The sequence below is a fragment of the Penaeus vannamei genome, chromosome 11 (genome assembly GCF_042767895.1).
Source record: "Penaeus vannamei isolate JL-2024 chromosome 11, ASM4276789v1, whole genome shotgun sequence".
NCBI classification, from domain to species: domain Eukaryota; kingdom Metazoa; phylum Arthropoda; class Malacostraca; order Decapoda; family Penaeidae; genus Penaeus; species Penaeus vannamei.
Genome location: NC_091559.1, coordinates 30,932,121 through 30,949,620, shown reverse-complemented (window position 1 = coordinate 30,949,620; position 17,500 = coordinate 30,932,121). Strand labels below are relative to the sequence as shown.

Genomic DNA, 17,500 nt, shown 5'->3' with positions numbered 1-17,500 from the left:
GGCTCACCATAATACTCGTATGAAGTCTCTCCTCATCCTCGGAATTGAAGTCACACTTGAGATGGCTGCACCGCATTAACCCTTGAAGTCGTTGGCCGTTCGGCGCTTTGGACAAGCACTTAGTCGCACTTGGGCAAAACTTGAAGTGCTTTGACTCCGGACTAACACTTGAAGGTCTTGCTTGCTTTGCGTCTTGGAGGAGTACTGAGTCATACTTCATTCTTGGAGGCGGAGGTCAGCCTTGAAAGAACGTGCGCTGCCTGACGTTTTGAAGGAGCAATGGTTAACTCATGGATGCTCAGCTCATACTTGGAAGTAGTCAAGTCTTAGAGATGGGGTCAGATGTGAAGGGAACAAGATGTCACACTTTGAAACGGTCACTCTGAGGTCACACTTGAAGATCAAGCTTTGATTTTAAGTTTAAATAGGTGTTGAAAAATACAGTTGCTGTGATTACACACATTCTCTCTCTCTCTTTACACACACACGTACATATATATATATATATATATATATATATATATATATTATATATATATATATATATATATATATATATATATTTGTATGCATATATATATATATATATATATATATATATATATATATATATATATATACATATATATATATATACATATATATATATATATATATATATATATATATATATATATATATATATATATATATATATATATATATATATATATATATATATATATATATATATATATATATATATATATATATATATTTATATATATATATATATATATATATATATATATATATATATATATATATATATATATATATATATCCATATGCTGCCACAGCTCTATGAGAGAGAGAAGGAAAAGTATTTCTAAGCAAGAAAGTAAATATAATTAATGGAAATATGATTGGAACCATGTCATAATTTTGAGATTCTTTCCATCTCTTCTATTGTGATTACCAGTCCACACACACAAATATTTATACACAAATGGATACAATAGATAATGGTCAATTATATCACATCCTATGCTGTAGGTATTTGATGTGTATCTATACAGTAAAGCCACAAATTTTAAAGTATAAAAAACGTTATAGTGATATGCATCTATACTGTAAATTCACATTCTTAAAATATAACCATGTTAAATTAGTAAAAAGGCATATTGAAAACAATAATACATAATGTAAAAAGATAGAATCAGATTAAATACAAGCATCATCTTATAATCGATGCTTTGTAATTTAAGATAAATGCAGTAATCTTATTAACTAACGAAAAATCTCTGACTAGATCCTTTCACTTGATTTACAACCAGTTTTACAAAGAATGTCAAAATGCACCGCCACCGTCATGTTACATAGCTGATAAGGATAACACTACTGTAGATGGCTTATAATGAACGTGTTAAGTATATTACCTTCCATATACCAACTTTCATTTGTATTTGTTGTTCTGAATATAAATTGTTCATGTTGCAAAGGCGGTGAGAGCAAAATGACGTCACCTCATTGCAGAAAATGAGGATGGGCGGCCTCATGGCACATGGCGGCGCCCTTGCTTGTCTGCTCTTACTCTTCTGAATATAATAATGATAACAACCGTCATAACAATGGTAATTCTATATAATAATGATAACAATCATCATAACAATGATAATTCTATATGATAATGATAACAACCATCATAACCATAATTCTATATAATAACGATAACAACCATCATAACAATGTTATATATATATATATATATATATATATATATATATATATACATATATATATATATATATACATATAATGTTGATTACAACTACACCTATAATAGAAAATATCTTTCAACTTCAGCTATCAATACAATGTAATTTGTTGTCTAGCAATATTGGAAAAACAACAGCTGCAACAATGAACACGTGACCAAAGCAAATCATGATAGAAAAAATGCTTGTTGCAAAAATGAGAAACACAGATTGTATCATAATGATTATGATTTTATTATTAATTACATTAATTATATCTGTCATTTTTTATATCATTAATTATATAAACTGTTATATATTACTATTAATCATTACATTATTATTATATCATATTACTATGTTATTATAGTAGCATTGTATCATTATATTACCATATCATAATTACATCAATGATGAAATTTTAAATTATATGAATGTATTATAATGCGAACTATAAACGCGAAGATAAGTATGGGATTAGCTGAATAATTTGAAAAACTTTCGGTTAAAAGCCCCAACAATTCAGGTAAAAAAAAAAGAAAAAAAAACTAATACTGTGTGACTTTCTGTTATAATCCTCAGTATGGTAGAAATGTACATGAAAGAAACAGAGATTAGGGCGATTTAATTAAATGTATTAATAAATCCACCTAATATGGAGATAAGATTAACAAAAATCATCAAGATAAAGTTATTTTTTCAAGTTGTGTGAATAATAATAATAATAATAAAAAAAAAACTTAAACGAGAAAAAGTAAGGTTGGACAGAGTGGTTTAAAGTAGCTCCAAGAGGAACTAAATCAAGTTAAAATATTTATAGTTTACTTATATTTAGTTTACTTATATTTTATTGTACTGTTGTTTACTGTATCTTTAGTGTCAGCTTCAGTATGGGTGAAATGCGATGCAACAAGAGCTCTGCAGAAAGATTGCAAATAAAAGAAAATCAAACGAGAAAAAAATAAAATAATTATCAAGTAAAAAAAAAATATATATATATGAATAAATAAATAGAAATAAATCTGACACCAATTTTTTTTTACAGCATATAATACCAAACTATTAAACTGAGATAATAATGAAGGCATCAGTCATCGATATTAAATAATCATACGCCCTACTCCTACCAGTAAAGTCTTAAAATCCCAAGAAAATCGATCGAGAGAAGTTGGAAGGTATTTCTGCCATGTATGTTACAGAGATGGATTACGTGTAAAAAATGCAAACCATATAGAAAGCGAACTAGAAACGAAATACTTTTATTTGCAATAAGAATATGAGATGGGCACTTAATGGTTTTGAAAATAGCTTTTAATTTGAGCTAAATCCAGACAATCCTCTGATGGACCAAGTGTAAAAAGGCATTAGCGAAACAAACCATATAGAAAAGAAAAAAAGAAAAAGTCATGCAGACAAAAATGGGATGTTACTGAGAAAAGAAAGACAAACAATATGTTATAAAACGAAGTGTCAATGCAAAAGATAATAAAGGCTGAAGATAGTAATTAGATTTAGTTTTCGACAGAGTGAAATACACTCAAGAGAAATGTTTAAGAAACGAGGATTCTATCTTTTTTTATTTATCTATTTATTTATTTATTTTTAGGAAATAAACCTTACGTAGATAAAATGAAATGATTACTAAAAAGAAAAGAAATGCATATACATATGTATTCACAATACACACACACACAGACTTCAATCAATTTCATATATAAATTTAAAAAGAAAAAAAGGATAAACAACTGCAAAAATATATATTTAAGACGAGCTATAACGCCAGAAATTGATATGGTTGAACATGGTAAATCGAAATAGCTTTCAATCTGAGCTAAATCAAGGATTCCAAATTCAAAAATTCACGAAATAAAAACTAATGTACGTGGAAGATACATCGACAATATTCCCCTTCACTTTCCCCTGAATTGATTTACAAATATGAAATCGAAAAGGATAAACTCGATTGAGCAGTCATAAGAAATAGCTTCTAAGCTAAGCTAAATCAAGTCCTTTGTGACAATCAATAAATTTCATATAGAAATTTAAAACGAAAAAAAGATAAACTGCAAAAAATATATTTAAGACGATCTATAACGCCAAGAATAGATACGAATGAACACGACAATATGAAATAGCTTTCAACCTGAGCTAAATCAAGGATTACAAATTCACAAATTAATCCAAAAAATATATTTAAGACGAGCTATAACGACAAGGATAAAAATAACTGAACACGATGATATGAAATAGCTTTCAACCTGAGCTAAATCAAAGATTCCAAATTCACAAATTCACGAAGAATTAATCTAAAAATATATTTAAGACGAGAGATAAAATGCAATAATTGCTAAAAAGAAAAGCAAAGTATATACATATGTATACATATGTATACACAATACGCACACTCTCAATAACACACACACACACATACACACTTTAATAATTTTCTTAAAAAATAAAAACGAAAAAAAGGATAAACAACTGCAAAAAATATATTTAAGTCGAGCTATAACGCCAGAAATTAATAGGACGAAACATGGTAAATTGAAATAGCTTTCAACCTGAGCTAAATCAAGGATTCCAAATTCAGAAATTAATCCAAAAGTACGAATGATACATCTTAGTTCATGTTCTTCCCATTTGTAGGAACTTATATCAGAATTAAAGGAATAAAAAAGACGATCGGCTATGTGTCTTTATCTAAAATTTCTCTTATCTATTTCTATTTCTCTATTCGTCATTATTAATATTAATGCCATCATTATCCTCCTCCTGATTATCATCCTCATTATCTAAGAAATATTTAGGCTCAAGATGGCTTTGAAAATAACAAATCAGAGACGAACCAAATATGTTCATTAACAATGAAAGGAAAAAGTGAATTATGAAGAGTGAAAATAGACACGAAAATGTAATACGAAGAAGAAAAAATAAAGGTAATAAGGCAGATAAAGAAAACACATCAGAAAAAGAATGAAAATTCAGGAAAAAAATACAATGAGAGAAAAAAGATAAAACGGATGAAAATATGAAAAAACAACAAAGATGCAATACAGAGAGAAAGAATAAAAATCTAACCCAAAGAAAACAAATTGAAAATGAAGCATCTGTAAAAGTAAGATACAAATAATTATTTAGTCACTAATAAAAACTAATGTACATGGAAGATACATAAACAATATCCCTTTTTTATATCATTAATTATATAAATTATGTTATCATATATTACTATCAATCATTATATTATATCATATTACCATGTTATTATAGTAGCATTATATCATATTATCGAATCATAATTATATTAATGATATTATTACTGTATCATCATATTACGATATAATTACATTAATGATATTATTTTTCAATTATATAAATGTATTATTATGCGAACTATACTCGCGAAGATAAGTAAGGGATTAGCAGAGTAAACAAACAAACAAAAAAAAAAAAATCGGTTAAAGCTGCAACAATTCAGGTAAAAACAAAACAAAATACTAATACTGTGTCTTTCTGCTATGACCCTCAGTATGGTAGAAATATACATGAAAGAAACAGAGATTAGGGCGATTTAATTAAGTAGATTAATAAATCGACCTAAAATGGAGATAAAATTAACCAAAATAAAGAAAGTATTTTTTTCAGGTTGTGTGAATAAGAAACAAACAAACAATTTTTTTAAACGAGATGCGAATGCAAAGGAAAATTAAGGTTGGACAGAGTGGTTTAAAGTAGCTTCCAAGAGGAACTAAATCAAGTGAAAACATTTATAGTTTACTTATATTTACTTCACTTATATTTTATTGTAGTGTTGAAGAAAGATTGCAAATAAAAGAAAATCAAACGAGAAAAAAAATAATTATCAAGTAAAAAAATATATGTATGAATGAATAAATAGAAATAAATCTTACACCGAAATATTTTTTACAGCATATAATACCAAACTATTAAACTGAGATAATAATGAAGGCATCAGTCATCGATATTAAATAATCATACGCCCTACTCCTACCAGTAGTCTTAAAATCCCAGGAAATCTAACAAGAAAAAGATAAAAGAAAGCATTTTTTGTTTGTTTTATATGCAAGTCTGCAGTGTCTTTCCTTTGCCATATATTATACAGAGATGGATTACGTGTAAAAAATGCAAACCATATAGAAAGCGAACTAGAAACGAAATACTTTTATTTGAAATAAAAATATGAGATGGGCACTTAATGGCTTTGAAAATAGCTTTTAAATTTAGCTAAATCCAGACAATCCTCTGATGGACCAAGTGTAAAAAGACATTAGCGAAACAAACCATATAAAAAATAAAAAATAAAAGTCACGCAGACAAAAATGGGATGTTACTGAGAAAAGAAAGACAAACAATGTCATAAAACGAAATGTCAATGCAAAAGATAATAAAGGCTGATAGTAATTAGAAATAATTTTCGACTGAAGCCAAATCAGTTCGGATGAAATACACTCAAGTGAAATGTTTAAGAAACGAGGATTCTAATATGTTCTTTTTTAGGAAATAAGCCTTACGTAGATTCAGTCACTAATGCAAACTAATGTACATGGAAGATACATAGACAATATTCCCCATCACTTTCCCCTGAATTAATTTACAAATACGAGCGCGAAGAATAAGTACGGATGAACAGTCATAAGAAATAGCTTCTTATCTCAGCTAAATCAAGTTATGGACGATTTAGAAAAAAAAGCATTAACAAAGCAAGCCATATAGAAAACAAACTAGAAATGGAATACTTTTACGTGAATAATGAAATCATCAATCATCGATATTAAATAATCATATGCCCTACTCCTACCAGTAAAGTCCTAATATCCCAAGAAAATCGATCGAGAAAAAGTTGTAAGAAAGCATTTTTTTTTTTTTTATGCAAGTCTGAAGTGTCTTTCTTCTGCCATACATTTTACAGACATGGATTACGTGTAAAAAAAAGGCAAACCATATAGAAAGCGAACTAGAAACGACATACTTTTATTTAACATAAATATAAGGGATGGGCATTTAATGGCTTTGAAAATAGCTTTTAATTTGAGCTAAATCCAGATGATCCTCTAATGGACTACGTGTGAAAAGGCATCAACGAAACAAACCATATAGAAAAGAAAAATAAAAGTCATGCAGACAAAAATGGGATGTTACTGAGAAAAGAAAGACAAACAATATGTTATAAAACGAAGTGTCAATGCAAAAGATAATAAAGGCTGAAGATAGTAATTAGAAATAGTTTTCGACTGAAGCTAAATCAGGTAGGATGAAATACACAAGAGAAATGTTTAAGAAACGAGGATTCTATTTTTTAAAAATCTATTTATCTATTTATTTATTTTTTAGGAAATAAACCTTACGTAGATAAAATGAAATAATTACTAAAAAGAAAAGAAATGCATATACATATGTATACACAATACACACACACACAGACTTCAATCAATTTCATATATAAATTTAAAAAGAAAAAAAGGATAAACAACTGCAAAAGTATATATTTAAGACGAGCTATAACGCCAGAAATTGATAGGACTGAACATGGTAAATCGAAATAGCTTTCAATCTGAGCTAAATCAAGGATTCCAAATTCAAAAATTCACGAAATAAAAACTAATGTACGTGGAAGATACATCGACAATATTCCCCTTCACTTTCCCCTGAATTGATTTACAAATATGAAATCGAAAAGGATAAACTTGATTGAAGTCATAAGAAATAGCTTCTAAGCTAAGCTAAATCAAGTTATGGAGGACTATTTAGAAAAAAAAAACATTAACAAAACAAACCATATAGGGAATAAACAAGTTATCATATGTCATGGACTACGTGTAAAAAGCCAAACCATAGAAAAACAAACTAGAAATGAAATACTTTTATGTGAGTGATACGAAAAACGGATATGATTTTATACATATTAGATAACAAATGACTTTAAAAATAGATTTTGATTTAAGCTAAATTTACTTTTATGCGAGTAAAATGAGAGACTTCCAAATTGAAATATACGGATAACGGATGGCAAATGGCTTTGAAAATAGCTTTTAATTTTAGCTAAATTCAGATAGTCCTTTGTGACAATCAATAAATTTCATATAGAAATTTAAAACGAAAAAAAGATAAACTGCAAAAAATATATTTAAGACGATCTATAACGCCAAGGATAGATAGGGGTGAACACGATAATATGAAATAGCTTTCAACCTGAGCTAAATCAAAGATTCCAAATTCACAAATTCACGAAGAATTAATCTAAAAATATATTTAAGACGAGCTATAATGCCAAGAATAGATAGGGATGAACACGATAATATGAAATAGCTTCCAAACCTGAGCTAAATCAAGGATATATATATATATATATATATATATATATATATATATATATATATATATATATATATATATATATATATATATATATACATATATATATGTGTGTGTGTGTGTGTGTGTGTGTGTGAATGGTTATTCAGTCACCAATAAAAACTGATGTACATGGAAGATACATAGACAATATTCCCCTTGGCTTTCCCCTGAATTAATTTACAAATACGAGTGGGAGCAATAAGTACGGATGAGCAGTCATAAGAAATAGCCTCTAATCTCAGCTAAATCAAGTTATGGGGGACTATTTAGAAAAAAAAACATTAATAAAGCAAACCATATAGAAAACAAACTAGAAATGGAATACTTTTAAGTGAAAAATGAAGTCATCAGTCATTGATATTAAATAATCATCCGCCATACTCTTACCAGTAAAGTCCAAAAATCCCAAGAAAATCGAGCAAGAAGAAAGTTGAAAGAAAGCATTTTTTAAAAATTTTATATACAAGTCTGCAGTGTCTTTCCTCTGCCATACATTTTGCAGATATGGATTACGTGTAAAAAAATGCAAACCTTATAGAAAGCAAACAAGAAATGAAATACTTTTATTTAAAATAAGGATAAAGGACGTGCATATAATAGCTTTGAAAATAGCTTTTAATTTTAGCTAAATCCAGATAGTCTTTTAATGGACTACGTGTGAAAAGGCATTAACGAAACAAACCATATAGAAAAGAAAAATAAAAGTCATGCAGACAAAAATGGGATGTTACTGAGAAAAGAAAGACAAACAATATGTCATAAAACGAATATAATATAATTAAGACGAACTATAATGCCAAGAATAGATAGGGATGAACACAATAACATGAAATAGCTTTCAACCTGAGCTAAATCAAGGATTCCAAATTCATAAATTCACGAATTAATCCAATAGTACGATTGATATATTTCAGTTCATGTTCTTCCCATTTGTATGAACTTATATCAGAATTACACACACACACACACACACACACACATATATATATATATATATAAATATATATATATATATATATATATATATATATATATATATATATATATATATATATATATATATATATATATATATATATATATATATACATATATAATATATATACATATACACACATATATATAATATATATATACATATATATGTATATATCAATAAACGTATGTGTATGTAATATATGTATATATATGTATATATACACGTGAATGATTATTCAGTCACCAATAAAAAATAATGTACATCACTTTCCCCTGAATTAATTTACAAATACGAAAGCGAAGAATAACTAAGGATGAACAGTCATAAGAAATAGCTTCTAATTTCAGCTAAATCAAGTTATGGAGGACTATCTAGAAAAAAAAAAATTAACAAAGCAAGCCATATAGGAAGTAAACTAGAAATGGAATACTTTTAAGTGAATGATAAGGACATATTCGATTGAATTGGGATAAATATGGAATTTAAATGGTTTTGAAAATTGTTTTTAATCTAAGCAAATTCAAGTAGTCATATGTCATGGACTACGTGTAAAAAGCCAAACCATATAGAAAACAAACTAGAAATGAAATACTTTTATGTGAGTGATACGAAGAACGGATATGATTTTTATACATATTGGATAACAAATGGCTTTAAAATAGCTTTTGACTTAAGGTAAAATCAGATAGTCCTTTGTGACTCACATACACATACACACACTTCAGTCAATTTCATATAGAAATTTAAAAACGAAAAAAAGGATAAACAACTGCAAAAAAACGACAGGAATAAATATAACTGAACACGATAATAGGAAATAGCTTTCAACCTGAGGTAAATCAAGGATTCCAAAATCACAAATTCACGAAGAATTAATCTAAAAGTACGAATGATATATTTCAGTTCATGTTCTTCCCATTTCTATGAACTTATATCAGAATTACACACATATATATTTATACATATATACATACATATATATATATACACACACACACACATAAAAACATATATATATATATATATATATATATATATATATATATATATATATATATATATATATATATATATATATATATATATATACATGTATATGTATAATTAAATAAGTATACATATATATGTGTATGTAATATATATATATATATATATATATATATATTTATACATATATACATACATATGTATATATATAAATAAACATATATATGTGTATATAATATATGTATATATATGTATATATATATGAATTATTATTCAGCCACCAATTAAAACTAATGTACATGGAAGATACATAGACAAAATTCCCCTTGGCTTTCCCCTGAATTAATTTACAAATACGAAAGCGAAGAATAACTACGGATGAACAGTCATAAGAAATAGCTTCTAATCTCAGCTAAATCAAGTTATGGAGGACTATTTAGAAAAAAAAGCATTAATAAAGAAAACAAACTAGAAATTGAATACTTTTAAGTGAATAATGAAGTCATCAGTCATCGATATTAAATAATCATACGCCCTCCTTCCGGTACAGTCTTAATAGCCCAAGGGAATCGAGCGAGAAAAAGTTTAAAGAAAACATTTTTTTATTTATTTATTTATTTATTTTTTTTATATGCAGGTCTGCAGTGTCTCCTCTGCCATACATATTGCAGACATGTATTACGTGTAAAAAAAATGTAAACGATATAGAAAGCGAACTAGAAACGAAATACTATTATTTAAAATACGGATAAGGGAAGGTCATTTAATGGCTTTGAAAATAGCTTTTAATTTTAGCTGAATCCAGATAGTCCTCTAATTGACTACGTGTGAAAAGACATTAGCGAAACAAACCATATAGAAAATAAATATAAAAGTCATGCAGACAAAAATGGGATGCTACTGAGAAAAGAAAGACAAACAATATGTCATAAAACGAATATAATATATTTAAGACGAACTATAATGCCAAGAATAGATAGGGATGAACACGATAACATGAAATAGCTTTCAACCTGAGCTAAATCAAGGATTCCAAATTCATAAATTCACGAAGAATTAATCCAATAGTACGATTTATATATTTCAGTTCATGTTCTTCCCATTTGTATGAACTTATATCAGAATTACACACACACACACACACACACACACACACACACACACACACACACACACACACACATATATATATATATATATATATATATATATATATATATATATATATATATATATATATATACATATATACATATATATATATACATATACACATATATGATATATCGATATATATGTATATATAAAAATAAATATGCATATATGTATGTGTATGTAACATATGTATATATATGTATATATATGTGTGAATGATTATTCAGCCACCAATAAAAACTAATGTACATGGAAGATACATAAACAATATTCCCCATCACTTTCCCCTGAATTAATTTACAAATACGAAAGCGAAGAACAACTACGGATGAACAGTCATAAGAAATAGCTTCCAATCTCAGCTAAATCAAGTTATGGAGGACTGTTAAAAAAATCTTTAGCAAAGCAAGCCACATAGAAAACAAACTAGAAATGGAATACTTTTAAGTGAATGACAAGGACATGTTCGATTGCATTACGGACTTTTAATGGTTTTGAAAATAGTTTTTAATCTAAGCAAATTCAAGTAGTCATTTGTCATGGACTACGTGTAAAAAGCCAAACTATAAAGAAATCAAACTAGAGATGAATTACCTTTATGTGAGTGGTACGCAGAACGGATATGGATTTGAACATGTTGGATAACAAATGGCTTTAGAAATAGCTTTTGATTTATGTTAAATCTAGAAAAAAAACATTAACAAAAACGTAGAAAACAAACTAGAAGCGAAACATTTTTATGCGAGTAAAATGAGATACTTTTATTTGAAAGATATGGATAAAAGATGGCAAATGGCTTTGAAAATAGGTTTTAATTTTAGCTAAATTCAGATAGTCCTTTATGATAGACTGATAGCGGACATTAACGAAGTAAACCATATAGAAAATAAATTACAAGTGAAATATTTTTACGAGCGTGATACGAAAAATATACTAATAAATTTTGAAAAGGGAAAAACGAGGGAAAAATACGATTAAGCGAGAAAAAAGTCAAACAATAAGACTTTCAAATCTTCCCGCGCATTTCTGGCATCGCATCTTCTCAAAATTTTTTGTTCCATATAATTTACTCCCCCACTCCCCCCTCCCCCCCCAAAAAAAAACGATACCCCTCAAAAATAAATTCATCCTAAATAAAGAATAAATGAATTGATATAAGAGAGAGAGAGAGAGAGAAGGAGAATTGAGAAAAATGCGATTAGAGAACAAGGTATCACGAACGCACGGACACAGAAGGCAAACCCTGGCTATTTCCCGCGAAAAAACTCCTCTGAGAGCGCCCTCTCACGCCTGTGTCTCGACCGGCCTCCTCCATCTGAAAAGAAAAGAAAAAAAAATTAAGCTTATTGTGTAAATGTAATGCTACCAAGAGCGTAAATAAAGACAAACAAACAAATAAGAATTATATAAAATAGCCAGAGAGAAAAAAACATTAATCAAATGCAATGTAAAGTGGAAAATAAAACATACTTGCCAGGAGAGAATGGAATAGAAAACGGGTTTAGTTTTGCTAAGACAACCTTTGAATGATTTAGATTTTGATATAGTGGCACTGTTAATGTTCAAGCTAAAGCTCATGTTCATGTTCATGTTCATGTTCATGTTCATGTTCATGTTCATGTTCATGTTCATGTTCATGTTCATGTTCATGTTCATGTTCATGTTCATGTTCATGTTCATGTTCATGTTCATGTTCATGTTCATGTTCATGTTCATGTTCATGTTCATGTTCATGTTCATGTTCATGTTCATGTTCATGTTCATGTTCATGTTCATGTTCATGTTCATGTTCATGTTCATGTTCATGTTCATGTTCATGTTCATGTTCTTATTCTTATTCTTATTCATGTTCATGTTCATGTTCATGTTCATGTTCATGTTCATGTTAATACTAATGTTAATACTAATGCTAATACTAAAATCTAAATTAATATTAATGTTCATTTGTTTATGTTGCTGCTTATACTCATGCTAAAGCAAATGCCAATGTTAATGATAATGTTTTTTACCTGTTATGTCACCCTTACCTGGCTGGATACACCAACTAATCTCAAAGAAGAAGAAGAAAAAGAAGAAGAAGAAGAAGAAGAAGAAGAAGAAGAAGAAGAAGAAGAAGAAGAAGAAGAAGAAGAAGAAGAAGAAGAAGAAGAAGAAGAAGAAAAGAAGAAAAGAAGGACGACCGAGTTTCCATTGTCAGGAGCTTAGAGCAACAGCAGTTTCACGGCGGCCATATTGGAGGGCCTGGACAGCTGACTTTAGTGGGTCGTACAGTATTGTGGACATTCTGTTTTTGGAGATTCTTCTTTATGACAGTTCACAGCTCGAAAGAGGGAACACGTTTTAAGGCATCACTCTGTTAAATCGCTTCAGGTTGGGCGTCAGCTGTGTTATTAAAGGAAAAGGGGCACCTAAGCCTTAAATAGTAAAGTAGGCTTACTTGAGCAAAATTAGATTTGGTTAAACAGATAAACGGTATAAATCGATTTCAAAGTTGCACGATTTACCGGTATTTTCATCTTGACACCTAAAGTCGTAAAATGCTTAAATGATGGTCTAAATGGAAATCTCTACAAATCGTGATATTATTACATATCTATCAAAATGTTAAAAAGATGCCAACTTTGCCAAGATTTGTCCTGATTTAAATTACAATATTTAGTTTATTTCAAAAAGGTATAACACTTGCAAGGGCCGAGACAGAGGAGGGCTGAAGCCTGTCCCCAATTATTCTCAAAGATTTCATAATATTGGATGTAATTTTATGAACGCTTTAGTAAAAAGAAAGTACACGTATTTTTTTTTTTATATATAAGAAACCAACGACTCGGGCAAGTACTGAAAATTTCTTAGAAATTCTTACTTTTGAGTTATGAAAGTTTCTTAGCACTTTCTGAAAGATTTCCCTTCTTTTCCGCTCGAAAAGTCTTACATTTACGACAATAGTTTTATGGAAAATGTATTACTCTTTGGCTCACCGAAGAAAAATTGATATATGATGCAGTGATTTCTTATAAAGAAACCAAAATTACTTTATAAGAAGAAAAAAAAAAAAACATTACAAGAAAGCTTATCTAGGAGTTTCTTAAATATTTTTCTTTCAGTACTTGTTTCTTTCATTATGATCTTATAAGGGGGTTTCAAGTATGTAGTGCACACAGCAGAGTCCATAAAAAGTGGCGTTTGCACAACCAATGACCATGCAAAGTGGTCGAAAACAAAAGAAAGGAATTATTGACACCTTAACCACGTCTTTCCTTCATTGTTTTTCAGAGGAAGGTCTCCATTTTTCTTTCATTAGCCGGAGGAAAGTTGAGAACTTTTCTGGACTCTGGCTAACAGTACTGTCAGTTGAGACAAAGCAGAATATAAAAAAAACATTTAGAGAGAGTACTGTGCATTGCATCAAGAATTCAACCATGCTGCTAAACAGAACAACATAAGGCCCTTCTAAAGTCAACATGTATCTTGGTTCTCGTATACTTGTACATGTACAGAATTATCAAACAAACTTTGGGACATTAGGAAAATCACTTTTTTCAGCTCATTGCTTTGCACATTTATAGGCAGTAACTCTTCAGTAGTTGTTTCTATGCAATGCGATTAACATATTTATTTCTTTTACAAATCTACCTCCATTAATACCCAGCCTGCAATATAAACTCTTTGTGCAGTAGGACGCAACGTATCTTGGTACATTAAGGCCCTCCAAAATGGCGACTGCCAAAAAGCCCGCGCTTCAACATTTGAGTAGCAGAGACAATAGGTTTCTCGATCCAGTTTTTTTTTAGATCCGTGGGTACACCGTAGTCCGTCCTTTGGCGAATAATACCAATGATAAAAACGATAAAGAAATACTGTAGAGGTAATAAGAACAGCAACGATAATAAAAACGGCTTGAATAACACGAAAGCAAGCCTATGCCTTACCTCCATTTTGAGCACGTGGACGAAAGTGGGTTCTCGAAGCTGATAACGAGGCAGGTAACTTTGTAGTCAAATGAGAGCTTGTTCGCTCGCAAAATTGTGCAAGGGCTATTCTTGTTTATTTTATTCTATTATTTGTTATATATTTTTAAAACTACAGGTTGTTTTATTGATAATGTTTTAAGGATTGCTTTGTTGAAATTTTGTTGAAGTAATGGAGTCTTTTAAGAATTATTATCGGGGTAGGTGCTAACTTGAGTCAAATGAGCATCAGTCCTCCCAGTGATACAGACATATACGTTTTTGTCTTAAATAGATCTTTACACAAATACGTGTTATTGCCAATATAATTTGACATATATTATTAATTTATTGTCAATACAAGTTAACATCTATTAATGATTATCCATAAACAGGAAATAACCAAGACTTAGAAATTAAAGACACGAAAGATGCTCATTCTACCGCAAACGGCCTGCCTCACCTCACACTCTCCTTATCTTTATCCGTGGCGCGCTGATAAGGGAAAGCGAGTCACCTTTCTTTTCCTTCCTCGCTGCCTCTCACCAATGCGATCATTTTCCTTTTCGAATTTCTTTGCGATATTCTGTACAATTTTACTTCCGTCTTCTGCAATGTCTTCTCTGGTTTTGCTTATTTATTTTTATAAGCGTCGCAGGGCCTTACGCGAATCATATGATGCGAAGATACGAAGCCAGAATCTGCAAAATTACGAAAGTTATAAATTTAATGACCGTTACAGAAATTCAAATGAAAGTTCTGATTCTATGTTAAACTAAAAAAATATTTGGAATGTTTATTTCTGTAACAGTCATTAAATTTGTAACTTTCGTAACATTGCAAATGGCCTTTGAGTTTAACCTAGAATCAAAACTTTCATTTGAATTGATCCATATAATCTTTTTGTTAATGAAAAAAAACAGCTAAATAAACTATATTGATTCGCCATGTGTCTCTTATTAATATATAACTAAAACCCGACTATGTAATTCGAGAAAAAAGTATGTCTAAGTATAAAAATAAATATGTCCCTTTCCTGAGTAAATCGAAGATATTAGGGAAAAATACATCTTAGTGGAAGTTGATATCCAATTGCAAGCCTTACGTCCCAGAATTATGCGGTTGCAGAAGCACAGTTGCAAATGTCGGAAGTAACGAAACGTATATTGCAGATGATCAATACGGCATGTGGTGAAAGAGCTCGTGGAAGTGCATGTCATCTGTGTTGTTGTTTAAACCGCCATGATGAATTTCTCTCTCCTTTATATGTATTCGTTTACCTGCCAAAGGATAATCTAATAGTTTTTCATTCTTATTGATTATTCAGTCAATGGGCTACGTAGTCGCACATTTATTTATTTAACCTCTTGGAAATGTACAATATTATTTGTATCTGACCAGCCGTCCGAGACCAACGGCCGCCATCTTAAAACCAGACATTTGTCACAAAAGTATTTATAATTGTTATAAAACAACTTAAGGGTTGATTTAACAAATAGCAGGACTGTTAAAATGGTTTTGTATATATATATATATATATATATATATATATATATATATATATATATATATATATAATGTACATACACACACAGACATATACATACACACACACACATATATATACACATACACATGCATGCAAACACACACACACACACACACACAGACACGCACACACACACATATGTATATTTATTTATAAATATTTATATATATATATATATATATATATATATATATATATATATATATATATATATATATATATATATATATATATGGAAGAAAAACCCACAATGTACAAACTAGATATATATATATATATATATATATATATATATATATATATATATACATATATATATATATATATATATATATATATATATATATATATATATATATATACATATACATATTTCTATCCATCTATCTATAACGACGATTCCTTTCATAGATAAGGAATCACCATTAAAAAACATACTGATAAGAAGCGGAGTCAAATGAGCATCAGAATACCTCACCGAAATACACAAACAGAACACCAAACACACACACACACAAAATCGTGCACAGCTAAATCAGTCAGCGAATAATGATGTATACGAGAAAATGCCAAACAAATGTTTCACGTTTATAGTAAATGTAATGAGTAATATTGGAGATTATAAAAGTGAACAGAAATATAGCTCTTGATTTGACTACGCTTGGCTGAAAAAAAAGTTCACGGAAAGGTTTTCAGACGGAAACGATCATTATCGTCCGACTGGAAAATCGATAATTCGCTCAAAAATGGACAAAATTTCAGAAAATTGTCAAAA

At 29.2% G+C, this 17,500-nt stretch overlaps 1 protein-coding gene across 1 annotated transcript in view; it reads right to left on the bottom strand.

Annotated features, from left to right (window-relative positions):
* LOC113817064 (uncharacterized) overlaps positions 1-503 on the bottom strand; it is a 1,433-nt gene extending 930 nt beyond the window's left edge. Inside the window, exon 1 of the mRNA XM_070127190.1 lies at positions 8-503. Coding sequence (XP_069983291.1) covers positions 8-220 — 213 coding nt within the window. The 5' untranslated portion in view covers positions 221-503. The remainder of the gene's footprint in view (positions 1-7) is intronic.
* Between the last annotated feature and the right edge of the window lie 16,997 nt (positions 504-17,500).